The 26,910-nt window shown below is 37.0% G+C and overlaps 2 protein-coding genes and 1 pseudogene across 4 annotated transcripts; all 3 read left to right on the forward strand.

Annotated features, from left to right (window-relative positions):
* Window positions 1-10,521: 10,521 nt before the first annotated feature.
* On the forward strand, window positions 10,522-10,938 carry LOC122079603. Its single transcript, XM_042646208.1, has one exon. It carries the CDS (start codon window positions 10,522-10,524, stop codon window positions 10,936-10,938), a length of 417 nt encoding a protein of 138 aa, XP_042502142.1.
* Window positions 10,939-14,693: 3,755 nt separating this feature from the next.
* Window positions 14,694-15,678, forward strand: LOC122079605 (annotated as a pseudogene).
* A 508-nt stretch (window positions 15,679-16,186) lies between these two features.
* On the forward strand, window positions 16,187-22,855 carry LOC122079850. Of its 3 annotated transcripts, none has more exons than XM_042646601.1 (3): window positions 16,187-16,583; window positions 17,001-17,259; window positions 20,113-22,446. In XM_042646601.1, exons 1-3 carry the CDS (start codon window positions 16,432-16,434, stop codon window positions 20,356-20,358), a joined length of 657 nt encoding a protein of 218 aa, XP_042502535.1. In that variant the 5' UTR covers window positions 16,187-16,431; the 3' UTR covers window positions 20,359-22,446. The 3 variants fall into 3 exon arrangements, with proteins under 3 accessions (XP_042502535.1, XP_042502536.1, XP_042502537.1); XM_042646602.1 differs by lacking the exon at window positions 20,113-22,446 and adding an exon at window positions 22,611-22,855 and having other exon boundaries at window positions 16,193-16,583; XM_042646603.1 differs by having other exon boundaries at window positions 16,200-16,583; window positions 20,064-22,446.
* The last annotated feature ends 4,055 nt before the right edge of the window (window positions 22,856-26,910 follow it).

Raw genomic sequence — 26,910 nt, forward strand, 5'->3', positions numbered from 1 at the left:
TGTGCTTTTCTCGTTGTTGCCTTGGCATTAAGGCCCCAACCTGGAATTGGAGTGTTATCCCCTTCTTCGACGTCAATTTGTATCAGTTCTTTTGGCTGTTCCCCCCCTCTGATAACTAGTATAATCTCACAGATTTTCTATCGGGAGCGCCTCGCCTGCCTTTTCTTTTCCCCATAAGGTGGTGGCGTAGCACTTTCGGGATGCCTCCTGATCACCTCGACACTCGTCGACTCCGTTCTTGGTTGGAAACTTCATCTTGAGATGTGGTGTGGAGACGACGGCCTTTACCAGGTTTAAGCCAACTCTCCCCAGTATGGCGTTGTATGCCGTGGTGATGTCCACTACTAGGAAGTTGATCATGACTGTTACTTGGTGGTCTTTGGTGTCGGCCCTTACTAGTAACTCGACCGACCCCTCTACTCTGACGGGGCACTCGAGAACCCTTACAACGGGTGTTCGACCTTCTTCAACTTTTCTCTGTCTAGGCCCATCTTCTAGAAAGCTTCGAGGAACAGGATATCAGCTGAGCTGTCGTTATTCACCAAGATCCTTTTTACTCTACAATCGGCTAGGATCATGGTGACTACCAGAGCATCGTCATGTGGCGTCTGCACCCCTTCCAGATCATCATCAGAGAAGGAGATAACCGTCCTGATCTTTGCCCTCTTATTTGACCATTCGGCCATGTGTACGCTTTTCGCATAGGCCTTCGCTTTCCTGGTCGAGATGGAACTTTCTCCAGCGGCCAAGCCTCGACTGATAGTTGCTTTAACCCTGGTTGGGCTTTTATAATCATCCTAGGGTTGATGGTCAGCTTCCTCGGGTGTCCGGTCCCTTTGTCGTTCCTGGTTGCCTCTATGGGCTGGCCCCTTCTATCACGATTGCCTCTTCCATCCCTTTGGCGGTTGTCCCTGCGGTCATTGCCGTCTTGGGCATCTTCCTTTTCGTGGTCTACAAATCAGCCCAGATATCCTCTTTGGATCATCCCTTCTATTTCCCCATTCAGGTGCCAACAATCTTCGGTGTTGTGGCCGTGGTCTCTGTGAAATTGGTAATATTTGTCCATGTTGCACCTCTCAGGATGTCGTCTCATCTTCCCCAGCCACTTCATGGCCCTGGCATCTGAGATGTCTTTTATCTGCATTAGCACATCCATCCGTCTCCGGTTTAGGGGTGCATATCTTTCAAACTTCTTCGGCGAACTGGGTGTTTGATCATGTTCGAACTTTCGTCTTTTGCCTTTAGGAGGCTTATCCTCACCTTTTAAGGTCCTTTTCCTCTCCGCCTTCCCTTCAGCTTCTTCTTCAGCCTGGAGGGTTTCTTCCATCTGAATATACTTATCACACCGAGCCCTTAACTCAGTTAGGTTCCTCGGTGTGTGCTTCGCCAAAGACCTTTTTAGCTCTTTATCTTTGACACCTCCCAACAGGGTTGTGAACTCTTCTTTCCTGTCCAGACCTCTGATCGTGATCTTCTCCTGCTGGAAGCGCTTCATGTAGTTTCGCAGTGACTCTCCTTCATGCTGTTTGACGTTAGTCAGATTCAATGTGATCTTTTGAAGGGGTTGTCTACTGGAGAATCCCTTCACGAAGAAGTAACCCAAATCACTGAAGCTGTGAATTGATTTCGTCGACAGGCGGTTGTACCATAGCCTTGCTGTTTCGCTGAACGTCAAAGGCAAGGTGCGACACATGATGTTTTTCGAGACTCGATGGAATTGCATCGCGACCTTGAAACCTTCTAGATGATCGACGGGGTCCCCAGACCCGTAGTAGGTGTCGTATTTGGGCAGACGAAAACCAATCGGGAGCGGATCCCTCATGACCTCATCAACTAGAGCTGTGTCATTAGTGAGGTCCGATTCGTGAGTTTCCGTCTGATTTTCTGTTACCTTTCAGATCTCGTCCTTCAGGTCTAGGATCATCTGCTTCAACCCTGGGTCTTCATGTCTCTGAGCGTCTCCTTGGTGCGATTCCTTATGCCTAGCCCCTGTGGCATGCTGCGTCCTTTCTTTAGGTGCAGGGCTTTCCCTTGTTGCTCGGCTTCGGGGATTCTGATCGGACCTTATCGACCCTGAGCTACTCCGGTCTTCATCTTGAGCTCGCTCTAGTGGACATGGGAGCCTTGCGTTGCCCCACCGGTCTTCTGAGAGACGACCTTGGAGACCTCCTTCATTACCTCAACCATTCTATCATACTTCTCCTGAAGGGCGTTGAACTGCTCCCTAGTCACATAATCCTATGCCCAGGGAAGGGGTGGAGGATTACTGTCTCTACGCATCGAATATCCGATCGAGCGGTGGTCCCTTGCAGAGCCTTCCCTATCATTGTTTCCCCATTCTTCACATACGTTCGCCAAGGGGGGGGGGAGAGATTCTACAGGTTCCCCCTCATTCATATTTATACTCGGCGCTGCTCTTGTTTTCTTACGATTGTAGGTTTTCCCCACCATTACTCTGTCGTTTCACATAGTCAGCGTCAATCTGTTACTGTTGAGAATCTATGTGAGGTTGAGTGCCGATCCTGAACAAGCACAAAAGGTAGAGGCCCGGAGGTGTCTCCGGGATTAGTCCTCCGACGCCCAAGTTAGAGACCGGCAGAACAGTATTTTCACAGGAATAATGGTGTGAGAGTATTGACTTACCCGTTCTGTCTTTTAGGATTCCTTCTTATAGGATTACCCCATTTCCGAGTCCTACTAGGATATGTCTTCCTACCTGCGAGGGGAATATTCCCTATTCGGGTATCCCCTCCTCCTTACGTAGTTAGAGTCCTTCGCGCGCCACTCTTCGTTGAGGGGGACTCAAGCCTCCCCCTTCTTCTGATCTCCGGAGTCTTGGTCGTGGTGGATATCCCTCGGTTGGGTGCCACGTGTCCCTACCTGGGATGCCACATGCCTTTATCTCACTGGGTGACTAATTTGAGCGTATCACTTATGCACTTGTTGCTGAGGCTTTGGCAACCGGCTTCACCCTCATCTGGGCTGCAGATTTGGGTCATCGATCCATCCTTGTCGAGAGTGATAACCTCTTGGTCATTCAGCTTCTCCAACGCCGCTCTCTGTCCTGCCCCTGGCGCATCACGACAATCATTGAAGACTGTTTCACTCTCTTCTCGAGATTCCAGACAGCATCTTTCGTTCACACTCTGCGCGAAGGAAACAACGTGGCGGATGCCCTCGCTTCTCTAGCAGCTTATGAGCAGTGTCCCTTGTGTGTTTTCGATCATCCCCTCTCCTCTTTCCTTTCTACCGCTTTGTTTGCTGATTCGGATGGAATGTTGTTCCCTCGCGGTTAATAAAGTCTCTTTTTACCAAAAAAAAAAAAAAAGGTTCCTTCTATCAGTTCAGCCCAAGTGTGCCAAGTGGCATGATAGAGCTTGGAGAATATCAGGACTATTGTAAGTGGATCAAGTCTGCTGTTCCAGCAGTTACCTTGCTGCTGGTTGGAACTTTCCCCTGGGGGTGTTTTAGGGACTTGGTCAGTGCCTTGATGGCATCCAAGTCATAGAACTGTTAGTATCTTTCCTATTTTTGAAGAAGGATGTGGCCATCTTTGGCTTTTTTGATTGCTTCGTGGGTCATTTGTATGGCTTCTAGTGGGCCCTTGCACAGTTAAAAATGATGTACAGCAATGGGGTATCAATACGTTTGCCATGCGTGCCAATACATGAGGGAATTGATTGAATTAGGCTGTGTTGTTTTTACATGATTAATTGAGACCATGTCCTCTGTTTCTAGTGATCGGAATAGTTACATCACTTATCCTTTGTGGCACAATAATGATTGGAAGTGCAGAATCCCTTCCTAAGTGGGTGGCACAAAGAATCCCATTTATATTTATTTATATAATGATAAGTTTTGGGAAAGGGAAGAGGAAATAAGAGACTAGATGGTTTAGGGCTCCTAAACCCTTACTAGGTAGCATAGTTAGAAAATTCAGGTTTTGAGTCTTGTTTCAGTTGAACTGAATTAAGCAAAAGTTGTTAGACAGAGTAACATAGTAGCCGACTCCTTAGTTAGGAAAGCCATGTTGGTGATGTGAACGATAGTTTTGTTTTATGTGTTTTTCATGTTCAGATAAATAAAATTTCCATTTTTTTATAAAAAAAAAAAGAAAAAAAGAAAAAAAGAAAGAAAGTAGGATTTTGTTTTTGTTTATTTCTGTTTTTTAATGAAAAGAGGAAAAACATATATTAGTAGTTAGTTAAAGAGTTTAACAAATAATTAGGGTTCATCGAAACCAAATCGAGCCGTTTACATTGAAACCAAAATTGCTTATCGAAATCGAATTGAGCCGTTTAAATCGAAACCACAAAACCATTTAGTAAATGGTTTGGTTATGGTTTCAAGTTTTAGACCGATTAGCTAAACATGTTGAAATCGAACCGTGCCATTTAACCCGTGGTTTCAAACCGAATTGAAAGTTTGAAACCGTGAAAACTGATCCGATTAACCCGTTTAAAGATTAAATAAGGTGGTTGCAAAATGTCATTAATCTCTTTTGATTCAAAGATTGAGTGCTACAAGCTTGTAAGTAATTTTAGAGGTAGCTTGCTCATTGTTTGGAATGCCGATTGAATTAATCCAATGCATTAAGTAGAACGTATATTGATAAAAATGCAATTTTTACTTATACCATGACATATTAAACATATATTTTCTAATATTATAATACATTATTTGGGGGTGGGGGGGGAGAAAGAAAATCCCTGCTGTAAATTACTTGCTTACTTGTTAGATGCGCTTGAAACTATTTTCTATCAAAATATTTTCTTTTGCTTAGTTGTTTAGTTATTTTAACAAAACATAATGGTTTGCATTTCACATTCTCAAGATTGAATCGTTTATCACCAAAAGCAAATTTTAGTAAACATGCAAATAAACTAGCAAACCGATTACTAGCCGTTTATAAACCGTATGAAATAAATCAAAATCGAAACAATTTAAAACTGTGAAACTGAAACCGTTTAAAAAACGTGGAAACCGAAATCGTTTACTAAATGGTTACGGTTTTAGAAAGTGCAACCGTTTAATAAAAAGTATGTGAACCAAACCAAATTGAACCATTTAAACTGAACCGATTAACACCCTTAAGCTTAAGGATGATGTTGTTATTAGGCATAATACATAGATTAGGCCTTGATAAAAATGATCAGTAGTCAGCAAAAGAGGGGCTGCAGTCCATGGCCAATGGCTAACATAATTGGTTCCCCGAAAATTCCTTAATTCCCCTATGTCAGTTCAAATCTCATCAGCCTCCATCCACTTTTCATTGCTTTTGTTATCCCATATAGGAGACTCTTTGCCTTTATCATTTTCTATCAAAATATAGTTAGAATGGAGTAAGGGACAATTTCTTTTTTGATATTAAGACTGTAACCCAACTCGATATATTTTTTAAGAATCAATTATCCCAGTGCATAGCAAGATAGAATTCGGGGTAACAGGTAGATTAGTTTTTTGGGGTAGACTGGTGAGGTTGTCTGGTCACCTTTTGTTCATCATTGATAATATAGAGAGGTCCAAAATCCACCAGTTTAAGAATATAATATGGGTTGGATTTGTGATTTTTCATAGAGGACCTGGTTCCTATATTGTTCCTATATTGCTAAATATGATAGCACGTTATAATGAATACAATGAAAAAGGGAATCAATTATTTTTTAAGATAATATTAAAATTGAAAAAATACATAAAAACTGAAGAGAAAGAACTGTTATTAAGAAGATCGATTTTGAGACCCAGGAATCCAGCAGCCCAAATTTTAGAAGTGTCGGGTGTTTTGGCGATGCAATCCAGACTTTAAAACGGCATTTATTAAACGGTGAAACCCTTTTAAGCTTCCATCTCCCCAACCCCGAGTTCCCCACCACCCACCATTGCCAATGGAAAAAAACACAAGAAGAAAATAAGAATTTAGATCAGACCGGTGGAATGGCAACATTAGTCATCATTCCTCAGCCATCTGGCTTAAGGAATTGAATTAAAGGTGTTTGTAGTCAAGTAGGTTTTACTTTTGGATCAGAATATTCATGATATTCATGTGGCGGTCATGCACCGTTGGACTTTCCTAAATGGTTTTTTCTAGGACTTTCTTTGCTTTTAATGCTTATGAAAGTCTGAATGTGTCCAAATTTTATTTAGTTTTTGTATGAACTTACGATGCCAAGTGTGGTTTCAAAGTCCCACTCCCACTGTTGTTGGATATAATACTTGTGGCCCCCTTTAAACTTGAATGTTGCATGCTAGTCAATTCTTTGACCGACCACATATTAGCTTTTTCCATCAAATAATTGTATTTTCAACTTTATTTATTTATTTTGAATTAACTTGTTAAATATATTTTTCTAGCATGTTTTTATTAAAAAATCAGGGGTTTTAAAGTTAATTTATTCTAAAAAAAAGCTTGGTGACTCAAGGGAATCTAATATGTAACGGAAGAGAGATAATTAGTAGGAAAAGAGAAAATAGAAAAATATTAAAGATAAAATAGAAAAGTTGGCCATAGAGAAAATATAGGAAATGAAATTGATAATTTTTTTCTTCTTTTTCATTCCTTTGTAAGTCTAGTTTATAAATTAAATTAGTTACAAATTTACAAGTAGTTATCCGTATACCATGATACCTACTACCCACGTATTATCCCATTATATAACTCCACTACTCCATTAATTACTAGATAACTATTGTAAATAACTATACAATAATTACCCATTAACCACACATGAACTACATAATAGCCCATCTAAACCTGGTACGTAATAGAATCATTTTTTTTTTCAACGGATTATCTATTCAACAATGAAAAGGTGATGTTTTACAAAATCATAAGACAAATTTTAAGTTATTTAATTTTACATTATTTTTATTGTAAATTATTTTTTTCACTTAAGAGTTGGGAAAGTGCATAGTAATATCTAGAGTATTGGTACACATGAAATGGCATATATTGGATGTGTGCTAACACAAATGGGACGATTGAGTTAGGCTTTGAAATTTGGCACGTGGCTACTCTAGACCATGCCCTCTTTATCTAATTATTATTATTATTATAATATTTTTTTTTGGTAAGGAATCCTCTCTATCTAATTGATGGTATGGATATCATATGTCCGTGTGGCATAATAGACGCTTTGTGATTTTTGAAAAATAGCATACCTTTGTAATAATGAAATTATTCATCTTTTTAAAATACAAGAAATATACATAAATCATTAAAAATATAGACAATTTTTGAAAAAGATGAGAGAATAAGAAAGTCCCATTTATGAAATTTGGTTGTTCATTCAATGGAAAAAACTAGAATTAAAATTCATATAAATGATTAGTCTCAATAGTAAAAATAAGGGAAGGAAGATCATCGAACTCGACTAGTTTTTACTGACTTCGATAATAATACTAAGTCATAAGCAACTCGGGAAGACTTGGACTAAATTCAAACAAGAACCCGTGAGACTTCAAAGCTCATGATATTTTTTACCTAATTCCGGTGACTCACCTAAATTAAGGCTTAGGATTTTCGATAATAAATTTAGGAGAAAATTTTCCAGAGCCGCTGATGAATAAGAATATTTCTTGTGTGGACTAAAAATTTCTTATGAAAACAAAGATGGATTTCCTAGGTATCCACAAATTTTGAAACTCAATGAAACTGACACTTTGACACTAACACAAGGCGTGAAACAGATACATACACCGAACCTTAGTTTCATAATTCATAGGGCGCCTTAATTTTCTTTGTTAGATGTTTCCATCATGAGTAGAAGCTCCTTCAAAAAGTCATATAGTATGGTAGGACACTTGTTGGCTTGTGAGAACAGTACCAGATGCTTGAGGGCATCTCCCATTTGAAATGTATAGGTCTTTCTTATCTTCTTTTTAATGATGTTTTGAAATTTATAGGTAAGTTGTCTCCTTCTTAGGGGATGTAAGCCTAATAAATGAAAAAGGATATCATCATCATTCTGAATTTATTTATCATTAACTCAATAAACTTTGTTCCTTAAACTGGTAATCCACAACTATTGCTCATTAATTTTACTTAAGTGGTCCTATGGGTTCTCTCTTTCCTTTGTGGGTTCCTTCATCATGTATAAATCTAAATTTGTTAAATTTAATAATCTTTAAAAAGGAAAAAAGAAATGTATGATACTAAGATGTAGACTTCACAGTAACACTCATCTATTGTCACCAATTGTTAATAGTGAGACAGAGATGCCTAACCTCAGAGAGGAAAAGGGGTTAGTCCATGCATGCTTCTAGGGTTTCTACATGGGCTTTTAAAAGTCAAATTCTACGGTTAAAAGATATACAATTAATGCATTTTGTTTGGAATCTTTATGGTATAACCCCAAGAAACTATGCCCCCATCTCCTAAACTTCTCATGCTTTAGCTAATGAAATCATGCATAAGATAACAAAGTATTCCCTTAGTCTATGTATGAGTCATTCCCTTATATAAACGAAGTGTGGAGGCTTTTTATCCACTAGAGAAAAGAAAGTTTTCTTATATAATGAAGAATTGTACAAAGTTTACATTGTGATACAGTTGTAGAGAATGAAAATGGTACATTTAGAAAGAGAGAATTGAAGGAATACATTTGGAAGACGAACAGACTTAGAAGGATTCTGTGTGGCAGGTGAAGGTGATGTGGGCGATGAAATGGCATCATCATCCTTATTACCTTTCACCCTGAAGAAAAAAAATAAAAGATATATCTAGGTTACCTTATTTACAAATATTCAATATAATCTATACTTAAACCCCCCCCAGCTAACAAAGTCAAACATTTTGAAGAGTATCAAAATGAGAATTTGATTTTGATGATTCCATTTGTTTTCAAGGAAAAATTGGGTAAATGTTAAATTTCAATCCTTTTGTACTACTTTTATCTACATTTTCCCTCGCTTTTGCCTTAAAAACAAATAAAGCATTAAGAAAAATTCAATTCACTAATCATTAAAAGTTAACATAGTTATTTAAGTAAAATATTTCTGCAATGTATAGTCGATTTACACTATTCGACTTGGTCACCTAAATCAAATATTTCTAAATTTCTTGGTAGATTAATCTAAGTGTATTTCACCAGTAATCGGAAGTTTCAAACCATCATCCTGATTGACCTATTCAACTTAAACGATTTTTATTTAAAAAAAAAAAAATACAGTATACTTGTGCATTGCTAATTAATATTTAATGAATGGAAACTAATTAGAACCAATTCTCATCAATATCATATAATATTCCCAAGGGGCTAGCCAAGTTGGCCAGGGAGGAAAACAGTGTTCTAAATACAATTCCTCTTATCTTTTTGGGGCCACTCACATGGGATGCTTAGTACTCTTCACTGCTTTCGTTGAAAGTTGAATGGTTTTCAGTCAATTTCAATATGACCTGGTCCATATAACTATGGGGTCAGTATGGACTCGTGGGACTAGTCAGGCCAAAGGCCTGGATACCGTCGTTAGCAAAAAATAAAACTATAACATATAACATCTAACTCAAAGTAAAAATATCACTGGGGGGATGCTCAAGTAAGACCAATATATTACAGCACTGTTAAAGTTATCATAAGAAATTAAGAACTATCTTCTTGTGTCTCATGTTGGTGTGGTTGGGATCCTCAAGTAAAAGATGTATCTAGTTATATTAAAGGATTCAATTTTAATATATAGCATGATTAAATAAAAGTGCACTCTAGAATCGTTGATCGCAATTTCAATCAACTAAAATAAGCTATGGAGATAAAAAATAAGGTTACAAATTTTTTCACCAACTTGTATTACAACAAGATTTTCCCCACAGAATAGTAATTCATAGTAAGGATTAAGTGTTGTTAATCCTATTCTATTAATGGAATCAAAACAATAAATCAAATATTAATAAAATTCATAGTAGATTAAGCATTGTTAATCCTATTATGCTAATGGAAATATTCAAACAACTAAATCAGATATTGATAAAATTCATAGTAGATTAACTGTTGCTAATCCTATTCTGCTAATGGGAATCCAAATATATGCGGCAATGGTGTTCCAAGTCGAACCGTAGAAATTTCAACCCATCATACACAAATAACTTGGTATACACCAACTTTTTTGCTTAACTGTGAAAAAAGTGGATATTATTTATTTAAGAAAAGTCAAGATTTAAAGTTCCAGAAGATGCTCAAAGAAAAACCCATCACAGGTATGAACACCAGTTGAGTTTTCAGAAACCTGGATGGACTTTCACCACACACGCACACACACATACACACTCTCTCTCTCTCTCTCTCTCTCATCCCATTAATAATTAATGGCAACTTGGTAAGACCGACTTTATTGACACAAGGGGCTGATATGTATTATTAAATCCACCCTTTTCTTTTCCTATAAAGCGTTTCTTGATGCCTTTCTGTAGTCATCAAGTTAAGCTGCTCTCTTCTGGTGCTTCATTGTCTCTCTTTCTCTCTCTCTCTAGCTCTCTCTCTCTCTCTCTCTCTCTCTCTCTCTCTTAATCTCAAGAAGAAGAAGATGGACATGACTTCAATTCCAGTTTATGGGAGCTTGAAGAGATATTGGAGTAGGAGATCATATAGTCGACTTAAAGATGGATTCAATGTCAAGAAGAACATAAGGGTGTTGAGGTTGGGAGGGTACAGTAGTCGAAGACGTTCATCATGGAGGATAAGAGCAATACCAAAGCTGCAGCTGAAAATGAAGTATCCCATGAAGATGTGGAGAAAGCTTAGAGATGGTTATATAAATATGATGCTTGGTTTTGCAGGCAACGTCGGTGGCTACTCAGACAACAGTGTTTTTGGTGGAAAGAGGATCCCCAGAAGCCGACCCATTCCACAGATTTCTAAGTATGACAGTAATGAATTTGATCAGAGACTTGCTCTTCACATCTTCAACTCACTGCTAGCTTCTCGTGAATTGGTTGCTACTCGTTAAATTTTAAGTAACTTTAATTTTTGTCTTCATAATTACTTGATCTTCTTCAATTTCCAACTTAGATTTAAAAAAAAAAAAAAAAAAATGTTAGGGTCTTATTTCTGGGTTCCTTCTTGTTTTTGGGACGATGAAGAAGTTTCATCTTCCTATTTCTGATGGTTTTGAACGATAATACTAAGCTTTAATTATTCTATGAATGTGTATGTAGAATTGTTTGCATGTATTTAACTTAATGAATGGCCTAGTTTTACCATTTTATGAATTTTTTTGGTAAAAAGAAATTTATTCATTAGAGCGTGAAGGCGGAAGCATCCAGGTTCCACCAACTATGAAGTCATACATGCTTTTGATAGAGTCATCCCTAGAATTGATCTCCCTAGCAATACAATGAAAAGAGCAAAATTTAAAATATGATAATAATTACAAGATACTAGATGGATCGGTCATACTTGGATTAATTAAATCGTTTTATCTTTTAGATTAAATACAAACGCTTTGGTTTGTTGGATTGTTTAACCCTTCCTCGTTCTAATACCACCACTATAGTGTCATTATTATATTAGTAATGAATATTGTCTAGACCAATGAATATTGATTACCGGCGATACCAATATGACACCGACACCTAAAATCATCAATTGATTATTGCATTTGTTGTGTGTGGTTAAAATATAAGTCCAAAATCTATTAAAAAAAAAAATGTAAGTTCAAAATCATACGTATAAGACATGATATGTGTATTGATCTCGATTGATACCAATATAGATTGGATAAATTAGGCCCATTCGATCTCAAATGGTTTATTTTACTGTATTAATAATATCAGGTGCTGCAGATACCGATATTGTATTGGTCAATACCCTCATTTGCTTTCATGTTTTAAAACCGTAGCTAAATTGTGTGAGAGAGAGAGAGATGAAATAATATATTGACAAAACTGCATTCAGTTTAGCAAATCCATTAATTAAAATTCTCATACTTAATTAAGACATTAGAGCATGTGAGAAACAGACCCAATCCGCCGGTCAAACGCACGGTTTGGAGTAGACACCATTCTGGTTTGGTTGGTTTACTTTTTGTTATCTTATAGAAAGAAAATATAAAATTAACCTTAACAATTTGTGTGGTTTCGACTCGCCTTTCAATAATTTTGAATTGTGGTGTTTGAGGACTTTAAAAAGTAGTAACACTTTTTGTGGTTTGACTTTGGCTTTCTATTTTCTTTGTGGACTGTGGACCACAAAATCTTTAGAGAGATTCTCCAAATCTTATCGGTGAATGTTTCTAACAATACTAGCATGGTCATGACATCACGAGGAAAGTAAATAGAAAGGGGGAGAGGGTGAAGTGGGTGGGGGGAGAGAAGAGAAGTGTTGAGATTATACGAATATAACTGGAGTGGCATAGGAGTGAAAGCTCTATGTCCATTTTTTTTTGGTGGGTGAAGCAAAAGCATCCCATCAACTCCTCTGTATATGTTTCCTTGCTCGTTTCAATTGGCATTCATTAACCGTCCTTCTTTGGAGGAAACACTTCTCATATGAAAAATAAGCGTTCAAGTTCTACTCTATTTGGACTTACGAGTTCATTCCAGATCAAATCGGACTAAATTAATTTTTGATTTGATTTTTGGTTGGGGTTTATAGACTAATGCAAATCAAAATCATACCAAACTGACCAATTGTATTGATTGATTTTGGAAATCAGATTGAACCCAATAAAAAATCAAGATGACAATAGTAATCCAATAAAAAACCGTAAACCCTAAAAAGACAAGATTGATTTTCCATTAATTTTCTTACCCAATAATTTTCAGTTTAATTATCTCTAGAATGTAGTGCATGATGAGGAGGAAAACTAGGATGGGCAACGGTCAATCACCAAGTGCCTTTATAAAGTCACATATATATAAATTTTATGGTGTTGAACGTTTCCTTTTACAGTTTTACCACTCATATAATTAAGGTTTATATAGGCCTACACTAAAAAAACATAAGGGTTATGACTGTTATATGCCATTAGTTCGATCCTTTTTAATAGCAATTTATCAAAAAAGAAAAAAAAGAAAAACACAACTTGTAATAACAAGCTTTTAAAATGGATTTCTAATATAGAGATTAGTTGTTCCGGATCGAGATTCAAGATTCACCTTAATTATCCTATTAAAAAAAAGGAAAAAAAGAAAAAAAAAAAAGATCAATCTTAGTTTTCATATTTCAATAAAAGTATGTTGTTTCTCATTATAGAAAAGAATGTCATTGCATTAAAAACATGTCTCAGGTTATTAGATGAGGATTTAGATCCTCTCCAATCGCGTTCGAAATCTAATGTGCATCCAAGGGCTAGGAATTGCTATTTCATCAAAAATATTTTGTATCTCATAAAAAAAAAATATATATATATATATATATACACCAAATAAATAGATAAATAAATAAAAAGAAAGTTTTTTTCATTCAAAACACATCTCAGGTTAATCGGCGAGGATTCAGATCCTCTCCAAACGTGTTGTGAGCGTAATGCATATGCTATGATTGGGAGCTCCTGGGGTGCACACCTAAGTGTTAGGGTGTGTATCCAAGTTCCCAGCCATCGAAATGGTGAAACCCCATGCCATTCTCCAAACCTAAACCACAATCCAAAATCATGGAGATGAAGTTACGCTTCGCCCACAATTATTGTAAAAATCTCTCTTAAAAAGGGTTGAAACCTATGTAGACTCCATTTTCACGAATTTGTTGGGTTCGTTTCTAATTTTTCATCGCTAATTCTCTACCAATTCTCTATCTACATGCACCGTGTGTCCTATTCTAGTTCAACGACTGTGGATCAAATCTCTTTTTTTTAATTCTCAAAACAACACTTGTGCAAACGCAAAAAATGAGGATCTTCCTACCCAAAACCACTCTCATTTCACTTTCATAGGATTCATTGAGATGCTCTTCTAACCTTTACCAATTTTTCCACCAAGTGTCTACTGTCAAGACTCAAACCTGCGTCTCACCTAGGCACCTTGAGAATATATATTTTTTTCAACCACTCTCGTTTTGCATGTTTTCAAAGTAAGCTTATCTAATTGTGGAGGTACTAGGATGATTGGTGTAACTAGGGAGTAAGTTTGGCCAAACCTGCCATAGAATCAAGCAAGGGCTAAATTGGGTTTATTTATATAGAAAATTACATTATCACCTCCTGGACTTTTTGAAATGACATAGATATCCCCTATAAATTTAAAAAATAACAAATTCATCCCTGCCATTAGCCATCTCTATTAAGTGATGAAAAAACTATTAGTTTTTTTTGTAAAATGGCCAAAATACGCCCCCACTTAATGTGACATTACTAACCTCCCCTTGACACATCTTCTACAATCAACTCAAACAATTTCTTCTTTAGACAGTTGCTACGATTTTGTGAAAGAAGGGGCTGCGGTGATCTACAACTATCGGTTGCTGCTGCCGCCCTCCAACGAAGGTTCGTGTGTATGACCTTGTTGTACGGGCCTCCCGGAACGGGTAAGTCTTCTATGAGAGCGGCCATGGCTAATCTCTTGGATTACAACATTTATGATCTTCAATTGATGGTCATGAATGACAATACGGAGTTGTGGAAGTTGCTAATCGATGGATAAACTAAGCTTCTTCTTCTACTTCTCTACTTCTCTGCTCTCCCCTATTTCTTGCATCTCTCGCTAACATTCACAAGCGAGAGGAGCTTGAGCCTTATAGTGGCAAAAGAAAATCTAATTAGCTTCCATGGCTATTTCTTCTACTGCTATGGCTGCTACTGAATCCCCAGCTTCATCAAGGCTTCTCTTTACTGCCGCCTCTTCCACCACTTCTTCATCTAATTCTGCTTGTACGACTAATTATTTTCCTGTCTAATGGGAGAGCTCACCCTAACAGTAGAACCCTTGCAAGTAAAGCAGCACCTAGCCTCACCTCCTTCACCAATCCCTCCAGCATCCTCTGGTTGACTTCTATGGCAGCAACCGAGACTAGGAGGAGCCACCGCTCCTTCATGGTTTGCACTGCTAGGGGTAAGCTTGAGCACAAGAAACCCATATCAATATTAATACCATAGGGCATGTCGACCACGGCAAGACCACCCTCACCATGGCATTGGCCGTTGTCGGTAACAGTGCCCCCAAGAAGTATGATGAGATCTATATTGCCCCTGAGGAGCATGCCATAGACAGAGAATCGCCACTATGCTCACGTCGACTGCCCCGGACATGTTGATTACATCAAGAACATGATTACCGGTGCCGCTCAAATGGACGGTGCCATCCTTGTCATTTCCGGCGGCGTTGATGGCCCTATGCCCCAGACCAAGGAGCACATCCTTCTCGCCAAGCAGGTCGGCGTCCTCAATATGGTTGTTTTCCTCAACAAGCAAGACCATGTCAATGATGAGGAGCTTCTCCAGCTCGTCAAGTTGGAGATTCGTGAGCTACTCTCCTCCTATGAGTTCCCCGGTGACGATGTTCCCATTATCTCAGGTTCGACGCTTCTAGCCCTAGAAGCCCTCATGGCCAATCCTGTCATCAAGAGAAGGGATAACCAGTGGGTTGAAAAAATCTATGAGCTCACAGATTCCGTAGATGGCTACATTCCTATCCCCCAGCATCATACTAAACTCCCCTTCCTCCTTGCCGTCAAAGATGTCTTCTCCATCCCCGGAGGGCAGCATCATCAATCGATAGATGCAGATCACCGGAGCCCCTTCTTCACAAGTTGATTGTAGAAGATCTGTCAAGGGTAGGTTAGTAATGTCACATTAAGTGGGGGGTCTTTTGGCCATTTTACGAAAAAACTAATAGTTTTTTCATCACTTAATAGAGATGGCTAACAGTAGAGATGGATTTGTTATTTTTTAAATCTATAGGGGATGTCTGTGTTATTTTAAAAAGTTCAGGGGGTGGCATTGAATAAGGACCATTGTTCAGGGGTGATAATGCAATTTTCTCTTATAGCTAAGAAAAATATTGTTATACCGAGTAGGTGAATTAAGATTTTTTTTTTTTTTTGAGGGGGTTTAAGCCTTTAACTCAAAAAGTTGTGACCGTAATCGTTTCCATACTTCAACCTGACGGTCATAGCGGTCCTCAAAGTTACCGGCGTTCAGTTGACAGCAGCAGACTACAGCTTTTGAGGTATCTCTTCTCTTAAGGATTACCCTCTCATATTATAATAGGCTTAACTCCGAAAGGCACAATAATGGCCACTAATGGGGGACCAAAAAAAAAAAAAGCCTTCCGTTACGGATACCCTTTTTCCTATCAACTACTCTTCAAAGCTCTATTGTTTAACTTTACCCTCTTTGACGTTTGAAGTGGAGTAGAGGATAGTGAAATTCCTTTTGACCTTCAGGTCTAGATTCTGAACTTCTCTGGCGGTTGCAGATAAAGCTGTTTAAAAGGGACGGAAAGCAGAGGCAGAGTCTCTCGTAGAGTAGTAGTAGAAGTTGGAACACAAACGGTTGGGGATTTACATGGGAGAGGAGATGGAGTCTGAAATTAGGATTTCAGAACTAGTCCATGACGGATCTCCTTATTTTCCTCTCCAAGACGACGATACCGTTAAATATGATGATTCTCGGTTGAAGCAGCTCGGCTACAAGCAAGAGCTCAGTCGAAGCCTCAGGTACGTCTTTAATTTTCCTCCCCTCTTATGATTCTGCATTCCTTCGAAAAAATGGGGTCCAACTGCGTGGTATAATGGTGTTGAGTTTCTTGTAGACCATTTTCTAGGTATTTTTTTAACTTTGAAATTTAACTGTGTTCGTCTTATGTAGAGTGAAATAGGAAAAGGATTTTGATCTTCCCTTGGAGTTGAGTTTCTTCTAGATCATTTTCTAGCTAGATTTTGTAATTTAGCTCTGTTCGTCGTATATAAACTAGAAAATGTTTTGATCTTTCCTTCGCCATTGTTGGAGAAACTAGATCTTCATTTTAGCCCTTTTTTTTTTCATAAATTGGAGCTTGATCTGAGATCCTAGATGGCAGTTCTGTTCCATTTTACTTTCCGAGCTAAGAGTAGTTGATTCTGTCTTCTCCACAGTGCTATCTCGAATTTCTCTGTGACATTCTCCATCATTTCGGTGATCACTGGTCTGACGACCACGTTCAACCGGCCTGACGTTCGGGGGGACGTTGACAATGGTCTACGGATGGCCAATCGCTGGCTTCTTCACCCTCATCGTAGGTCTCTCCATGGCCGAGATCTGCTCTTCCTTCCCGACCTCCGGGGGCCTTTACTATTGGAGCGCAAAGCTCAGCGGCTACTATTGGGGCCCTTTCGCTTCCTGGCTCACTGGCTGGTACGTACCTCTACTGATCCCACACTACCCACACGTTTACACGCTTTTCGATGTCCACCTGTCCTACCGTACGTTTCCCCGATATACGTCTACGTTAAAAGGTAACCAACGCGCTTCATAGTAGATATCGCTATAGCCCATGGGGCACGAAATTCTTTAACTATTACTCGAAACATAATTGGTGTGCCCCACCTGTGACACGACCTGTCAGAGATAACGTGCAGTTGAAGGGAATTTTCGGCAAGGGTGTTAGTTGGTTCCTATTCGGTTTAAATGGTTCGATTTGATTCAATTCACATATATTTTGGTTATTTTGGTTGAAATCATAATTGCATCATTTACTAAACGATTACACTTCTGAAATCATAACCATTTAGGAAATGGTTTCGATTTGCACGGTTTTTAAATGGTTTTGGTTTCATGATTTTAAACGATTTCAGTTTCGATTTATTCCATATGGTTTCTAAACGGTTAGCAATCGTTTTGTTAGTTTATTCGTATGTTTACTAAAATTTGCTTTTGACAATAAACGATTCAATCTTGAGAATGTGAAATGCATACCATTATGTGTTTGTTAAAACAATCAAACAACTAAGCAAAAGAAAATATTTTGATAAAAAATAGTCTCAAGTGCATCTGATAAGTTAGTAAGTAATGCTTACAATAAGAATTTTCTTCTTCTCCACTCCCCCCAAATAATGTGTTATAATATTGAAAAATATATATTTAATATGCTATGGTATAAGCAAAAATTATATTTTTATCAATATACATTCTATTTAGTGTGTTGGATTAATTTAATCGGCATTCCAAACAATGAGCAAATTACCTTTAGAATTACTTACAAGCTTGTAGCACTCAATCTTTGAATCAAAAGAGATACTAATGATATTTTGCAATCACCTTATTTAATCTTTAAACTGATTAATTAGATCGTTTTTAACAGTTTAAACGATTTGATTTTTACGATTTCAATTCGGTTTGAAACCATGGGTTAAACGGCTCTGTTTTAACCCGTTTAGCTAATCGGCTTGAAACTTGAAACCATAAACGAACCATTTATTAAACAATTTTACGATTTCGATAAATAGTTTAGATTTGATTTTGATAAATAGTTTTGATTTCAAATTCACATCGTTAGTTTTCGGTAATTTAGGGCATTGGTGTTAATGCGTTATGGGAAAAATGAAATCAAAACTGTACGTTGAATTGGGTTCACGTTGCTGTGATTGCCTGGCAAGAGGTGTTCCGTTATATTAATTTGTTTGTGCTTGGCTGTCTGCGTCACTTACTTTAGCTTCGTACTATTAGTGCTGTTTTCCCCATAACCAATCCCATTGGATTGGCGTTTGTTTTTTGGGCACCATAATTGTAGTTCACGGTATCGGATCTGGTATCGATCACGGCTGATGATACTGATACATATCGGATAGCATCGATCGCAATCGGCTGCAAATGAAAAAGCAGTTACTTTTTGCTCGATACTAATGATATGCTGATGCATATGATGCCGATACTGATTTTTAGATCCGATATCGATACTTAAAATTATGTTGGGCAACGATTAAGGAGGGATTCATGCCTGTTTGTAACCTATTTAGTTGTCACCTAGCTTTTTCTTTTCCTATCATAAAATAAAAAAGCTTAGTTTTTCCTTTATATATGTAAATTTTCATGCGTTTTGCTTGATATAATTACAGTTGGTTACATCAAGAGTAAACCTTTTTATTAGAATCTTTATACAAATAGGGAGTTTTTGTGTAGTTAAAATTTTATTCTTATTAATGTGTTTTGTCTTATATGCAAAAGGGTTTTATCTTTTCTATGCCACGTAGGATGATAATAGTAATAAGAAAAGTTGGTGTTAGTCTCACTGTGTCACCATCGTTAATAAAACTATTGTTCATTCAATTAGAATAACAAAAGAAAATAATAATAATCTATAATAAGATATCAAATAATTATTTAAAAGTTTAATCTCAATGTAAATATATATGTGACCTAATTGTTACCATTCTATGTGGCATAAAAAAGACAAAACTTTTTTGTATAAAAGACAAAACACCATTAATGAGGCTCACATTTTTATTATCCAAGACACTCCCTTATTAGATTGAGATTCAAACTCGTTAAGGTCCTTAGACTCAGTGTAACCAACTGTAGTTACACCAAGCAAAACCATTTACTAAAATTGCATTTAATTGAAGATAGATGATAGATGACAGTTAGGAGACTTGTTGGTAGAGTGTAGGCTCCTAGGAAGTCTCGGATTCGAGTCTCTTGTCTTCACTTTGTCCCCTTATTCCCTTCATATCAAAAGGAAAAAAAATCTCCGACCTTTGAGTGATTATACTTTCTTCAACTACTTTGGGGTGCTTTTGTCACTCCTCTTTATTGCCACCATTATTGCATATAGATAATCCCCTCAACCCCCTTTTTTTAAATTCTACTTGACACTTCGGACTTTGACTACTATATATATATATATATATATATATATAGAGAGAGAGAGAGAGAGAGAGAGAGAGAGAGAGAGAGAGAGAGAGAGAGAGAGAGGTGTGCCTTAAAGTATACGGTGAAGACAAGAGAGTCAAACCCGTGACCTCCTGGAACGTCTACACTGTACTGGTAGGATTCTAACCAATATCACTAGTAGGTGTCTTCCATTTGTATGCTTATTTGATTCTTCAAAAAGCATCCATTGTTTACATACCAAATTTGTCTTTTTTCATACAATGGGAGACAATTTTCTTTATCCTGTAAGAAGTATAAATGATAATATAAAAAAATTGCAATGTTATCAGGTTTTTTAATTGCCCTTTGTTTTATATGGTCCACGTCAAATGGTGACAGCTCAGTGTAACCATGCATAATTACACGGAGAATATCTTAATACAAAAGCATCTTTGCTCGAAGGGGTTTTCCCTCTACATAACCTTTAAGAGGTGTTTGTTAGAATTTAAAAGTGGGGAGAGGGGAGAAATGGATTGGGCATGGCATTTGGCTATAGGTAAGGACTGTAAGGTAGGCTTGAGATTACCCTTCATGGTGGCATGTAAGGGCCTCTACCAAGGTTTAAGATTCGAAATTTGGTGTTAGATTAGTCTCCATTGGTCTTGTTCAAAAATTTCGAGAGTGGTTTGTACTTGTTCCAACTCTATCAAACTTATTAAGTATAGAATTTGTTGATTCTATTGATTCTGAATTGATTTTTAAAACTTTGGGCTCGACTCTTGTCATGTAGAATTGGTAAATTTTTTATTCTCTAATCCCATAGGGTTTTCAAAAAAAATTCTCACTTTTTTCTTTCTTTCTTTCTTTTTTTTTTTTTTTCTTTTTTTTAGTAATACAATGGGGTGGGGGAGGCTTGAACTTGAGACCTCCAGGGAACTTGCACTCTACCGGCAAGGTCCAACGAGGCACGCTAGCATTTGGCTTCAAATAAATTGTCTCTTTATCTCTTAAGGATATATAAATACATGAGTTAAGTCAAGAAAACAACATCCCTGTCATTTCAACTTATAACTAATTTCCCTCCAAGGGAAAGCATTATCAATGATATTTGGATTTGGGAAACGGCCCATTGACTATGGACTTAGATGGGATGGGTCATTAGGTTTTGTATGTTCGCCGACATGAGTTGTTAGCCGTGGGAATATATTTGTATCATGTTATTCTAAATGTATATTTTTGGTGTAAGTTTGCATGGTTATACGGAGTCTATCACCATCTGATGTGTATCATATAAGACAAAGGGTAGTTATGATTTTATGGTAAAAAAAAGTTGCATTACCATTTATACTCCTACAGGATGAACAAGACTGGCCTTATTGTACGGAGAAGGATAAATTATGTATAATGATGTTATGTGCAATCATTATTGGTTACACTGAGCACATCTCTTATTTAAAATATACACAAGAATTTCCTAATCCCCCCTATACGGGTAAACAAGGAACATCCTATCTAACGAAGCTGATGAGCCCACACCCTCTTCATTTTCTTAGTGTAAAGAACCCCCACCATGGTTTCAAGTATCACTATTGTATTGGCTATATTATATCAGTATCGGTTGAGATCGATCCCTAATCCTTGACCAATTTGGATCGGTTACCCGTATCATTTCAAAGGTAAAACAGTAAAAAAAAAAAGTATTTTTTTTGAAAAGCAAGGGGCAAAAGTGACTAATTCCTACTTATCCTCTCCGATACAGATCTGGATCAGATCGGTATCAACGGAGACCAATATCGATATTGATATTGATATTGAGAACTAAATCCATGACCCCCACCTTACTCTCCTTAGGCAAGGAGGGTAAGGAGGGTAAATGGGTCGGTCGTATAACGTGCATTTAAGGTTATAGTTGGCATAGCCAGTGAGATAGGATCTGCTGCTCGTACGATCACCTGGTCGTACAAGTCAGCATCCAACACTTGTCCTTCCTTTTATCATTACAAGGATAAAAAGGGGTATATTTGAAAATAAAAAGGACAGATGTTGGATGTTGACTCGTATAACCAGGTGATCGTACGAGCAGCTGATCCATTTTCTAGCCATTTACTTTGATAATAGTAAAATTAATATAGTTTATAGTAGTGGTTATCTAGATCATAACAATTTTGAAAACTATTTTCTTTTTTTAATGGGGAAAAAATGAATATTTGCTTGTGGTGATTCACTTGATCAATTATGAGTAGAAAACTTCCATTTTCTTCCATGAGATTTCGTTGGGGAGATGTAATTATACCTTTCGTGAAAATTCTGATTTGACTGTCATCATCAGAAAAATGACTTGATCATCCAATGAGTTTCAAAGGGAAAAAAAAAAAAAAAAAAACTTTATTTGATTTATCCTCATTCCTATTTATAGTAGATTTATGGGGTGGGGCCATCCCATGTGGGATGTTTGGATAGGATTATTAGGATATTTTGTGTGACAATGATTGTAAAGTTAGTTTGGTTTTCAAGGAAATAATCAAGTAGTTCAATCTGAACATCGTACATGGTTCATGGGATGGGTCCGCACATGCAAATCATAATACAAAAGGTGTGAGAAAAATCAAATAAATCTTTACAATTAATCTATCCAACCATTTCCCTAGCCGCTTGTACGTCGTCTTTGTCTGGGTTGATTTCCTTTTGTGTTCTATCTTTATTTGTTATATTTGAAGAAAGGAATTTTGTACCCAAAAAAACAAGAAAGGAAGCAACATGATAACTTGCTGGTTGTAAATCATGCTGATTAAATTAGGAGAAATAAAAGATCTGTATTCATATGTCAGCTATTATACATCTGACAGTATTGAATTTCTGGTTTCGTAGAATTCTATATTCTTATTTTCCTGTGTCAGCTCTTATACATGCCTGCTGCTATGGTATTTGCTAGAAGGTATAAATTCTATCCATGCTCTTCATATTTGCTTGGAGTTCGTGATCCTGGTTCAGGATGAAGGCTGGTATGCATGGTATATACATGCAAGTCTTGATGTTGTATATTAGTGTTCTATATGATATAAAGCAAAAACCATGTTTTCCGCCAATTCCTTGTGAAAGATATCCCACCGATTAGATTCAAATTGAAACTTTAGATTTGAAATTTGAAGGGTGTTTTCTAGAGTCAGACTAATCCTAATTTTGCATTTCTTAAACCATCTCCACGATTCACCCTCAAATTTAGCGTGTTAAGTCATGTTTATCTTGGTGGTTGTGTATCCTAATGACTTTGGTCCTAGCATTAAAATTAAAATTAGTGTTTGACATGGGGAATTCCTTTGTCATATGGCACGTGCACATAATCAATTTGACCATCCATGCGGTATGCTCCACAAATATAGCACCCTGCCTTTATTATGGAGAAAGTCCAACATGAGTGTGAAATCGACGTCTAACGGCGGAAGATGAGTTTTCTCTTGTAGGCTTTGATGATAGGTATAAGCGAGTGATATTACAATTAGAAAAACCAAAACCTGCCTTCCTGTCTTCCTCAACAGCTGGAAATGTGGAAGTAGCAGACAGGCAGTAGAGCTTTTAACCAAGACACGAGCCAAACAAGCGTATATTACTTGCGTTTTTCTTGCTCTTGCGTAATCTACTCGGCTGTCAGCACCTTTTCTCTTTATTCATCGCTGGTTTTTAGTTTCCTGTCATACTTTCCACATCCTAAGGTCGTTGACACTTCGCACCAAATTAAGTGGATCCATTCTTTCGTTCTTTCTTTCTTTCCTGTTTTGTTTTTCCATAAGTAGGCTTGGGTTCTCTTTCACACATCCGATGATTTCTTTATTAAATATACAACCTACTTGACATTTTCTTTTGTGTGTGTACCTCCCTGATGAAATCAAATTTGCAAAAGGTAAGGTCCCAACTTAAAATTGTTTGTCTCAAACCCTTGATTCCATTTTGAAATGGTGCTAATAGAATTTATTTTACTGTTAAGTTTAATGGAGGAGGGAAGAGGGTTTTATGGTTTGGGGGCTTAAAATTATGAGTCCTAATGACTCTTGGATGTTAGTAGGGTTATTATGGTAACTTCATCCAATAGCGGGTGTATTAAATGTTTTTTCTACAATGGATGACTCCATGTCGGATGGTTCATCTCTAGTCAATAGACTAGAAAACTTTTTTCTATTAGATTATGTTTGAAAATAAATATTTTCAACTAATTTTTTGGTAAGAGATTTTTTGGTCGATGGAGCAGTGATAGGACATCGTGGTTTGGAATTATTCACTATAGAGAAAGTATTAATACTTCCCCTATTGGACGAAGTTCTCGAAATACCACTCCACTTTTAAGCAAGAGTTATTATGAATTTAACTTTTTTAAGCTACCTACCATGGGATCTTTTCCCCTTTTTCTTGTTGCAAATGGGAATTCCTACTAAATGTATTTGTCCATATTTTTGTTTTAATTTGATTCTAATAACTTGGCATGAAATTTATTTTAATGAGCGATTTAGAGAGGTTATGCCGTTGGGATTATTTGATCCATTTGAGGCTTTAGGAATACAAAAGGAAATGCAAGGAAAAGAGTTTAATTAAAAAAGAAAAAAAAAGATGAGAAAAAAGTAATAGAAACTTATATAAGCTCAGGTTCGCTTTGTGCCATGTAAAATGATGTAGTAATTATAATTTTGATTTTAGTTACGAGTCTAATAGTAACAATAACAGCAACAACAACAAAGATTAGCCTTATCCCAACTAATTGGGGTCGGCTACATGAATCGACAGGAAAAAAAAAACCTTTGGGTCATCCCACTCACGGGTCTAATAATAGCATCTAATTCAATCAAACACCCTCTTGTGTATTTGAGCACAAAATTTCAATCCCACTTAAATTGTCATCGTTGGTTATTGAATTCATGCTAATTTACGTCCTAATCGAGATGAGGTCATGTTGAGCTGCGCTTGCTCACCTTTTTTTTTTTTTTTTCCTATCTTTTAATTTATGGTAAACAGCTAAACATATAGCTCACCTTATCTTCCTAACAATCTATTGTATCACTTACTATTTTAATATATTAGATCGAGATTGATCTCGATTTTAGTTGTTGCATAGCAATCAATTCTAGGGTTTTTTGGGCTATTCAACCTTTAGAGTTTAAAATCATTGGTTACATATTCATGATTTTAATTTCTGTTTTAGGTCATGTTTGGTATGTATTCTTGGAATGCATTCTGAACCAAGAACACATTCTGAACTGTTAAAAATTGTTTGGTAAACATTCCATTCTCAAAATTCTAGAACACGGTCAAGAATGTAGCCCATTCTGGAATGGAATGTTTTCCCATTTTGCATTTTCCATTCTCCAGCTCTTGGCACAGTCTGATGGACATAGCTCAGCCACTAATCTTATGAAAGACACCTTCTCTCCCAAGGAATAGCGTCTCATTCTTACAAATCTCCAAAAACTACTTTTTTTTTCTCTCTCAAAAAATCGTTTCTCTCGCCCCAAATCTCTCTCTTTTTCTCCTTCTTAAGATCTCCTCTCGAATCCAAAATCGTAGAATCTCCTGTTTTCCACGATCTTTCCAGGTTTCATGTAAGAATACTATCTAAAAAACCATTCAAAATTTTATATTTTTATTTGTGAGTTATTGATATAATATTGTCTGGGATTTTCACCAAAGAGATTCTACCTGTGAGGTGTTTGATAAAATGTTTGAGCATTCTCATATAAAAAATGCATTTTAAACAAACATTTTATCCAAACAATGTTCTCATTCTCAGTTAAGAACATATTCTGTATTTTCAGAATAGTAATGCACATTCTCATAATGGGAATGCATACCAAACACAGCCTTAATTTGACATAATAGCATTCCATAGCTTAATTAATAGCAGTCCATAATTCAGACTTCCGAAAAAACCTTCCTCCAATAAATAATTGAGTATTACATCCTCTTAAATTTCAAAATTCCTATAAAATTGATCAAATGGATAAGTTACGCTTGACCCTCTAAATTTTTGAAAAGTTTAGACACCTCCTTCACCCGCTTCACCCTTCTTAAGATTTCAAATATTACCCTTGAGCTTTTAACTAAACTTGTAATTTCACTGAGTTTCTCAAAGATGAAATATACACATAACGATACGATATTGATTTTTTCCTTTCATTGCTAATTAAAAGAGATCTTTCCTTATTTTCCTTGAATTTTTTAGTCTAGTTTTTGTCTAAACAAGGTTTTATAGTATACAGAATCGGTAGCTTTTTAGGGTCTCGGCTGATACCCAATTACCCATAACGATACGGATCAGCTGTATTTGATTGGACCAATTTACCCATAACCATCGATATCGGTATCCACCCATATCGATACAATACTGATACCTAGATCCACGGGTCTAACGGCAATTTGTCCGAAAACTATAGTGGGAATTAATAGTATTTTAGGAAGATGAGGGAGGTATCTAAAGTTGTCAAAAATTGGGAGGGTTTAGGTGCAATTTACCCAATTAAATTATCTAAGTTTGGCTTTTGCCGCAAAGGCGCAACCCACCTCCAGTGTTCTAGTTTTCAAGCTGCGTAGGGAAATGAATTCTTGGTAGTTTTGCACAGCCAACCTTATTTGACCCGTCACAGATTCTTGAGATTCAGAAGACCTGACGAATTGAAATTCAATAACAACCCATCCATTATATTATGAATTGAGTTTTAGCCCTCTAGGAGAATGAGTAATGAAACAGAGTGAAGCAGGGAAGCATTAGTATTAGCTAATCAAGATGGTCTGGAAACGCGAAGAGAGAATCCTTCCTTCTAGAGTTAACAATGGCGATGCTTATTCTGATACAGGCACTTCACTTCTGCAACAGCTTGGTTATAAGCACGAGCTAAAGCGTGATCTCTCGTAACCATTTCAAACTCCCTTTCTTTCTCTTGCTTCTTCTTCTGGTTCTGTTCATTGATACTCATTCTAAAAGGATGAATAGTAGAAGTTGGGTGACATGGTTTCATTTCGTTTCTGATGTAAACGGAATTGCAGGGTCCTTTCGAATTTTGCGTTCTCGTTTTCGATTATATCGGTGCTTACAGGGGTATCTACCTTTTACAATACTGGGCTTACTTATGGAGGTCCCGTTGTTATGATTTATGGGTGGTTTATTTGTGGTCTCTTCAGGGCTGGTACTTCCTTCTCTCTTCTGATTTCTGTCTT

The sequence above is a fragment of the Macadamia integrifolia genome, chromosome 5, assembly GCF_013358625.1.
Source record: "Macadamia integrifolia cultivar HAES 741 chromosome 5, SCU_Mint_v3, whole genome shotgun sequence".
Lineage (NCBI taxonomy): Eukaryota > Viridiplantae > Streptophyta > Magnoliopsida > Proteales > Proteaceae > Macadamia > Macadamia integrifolia.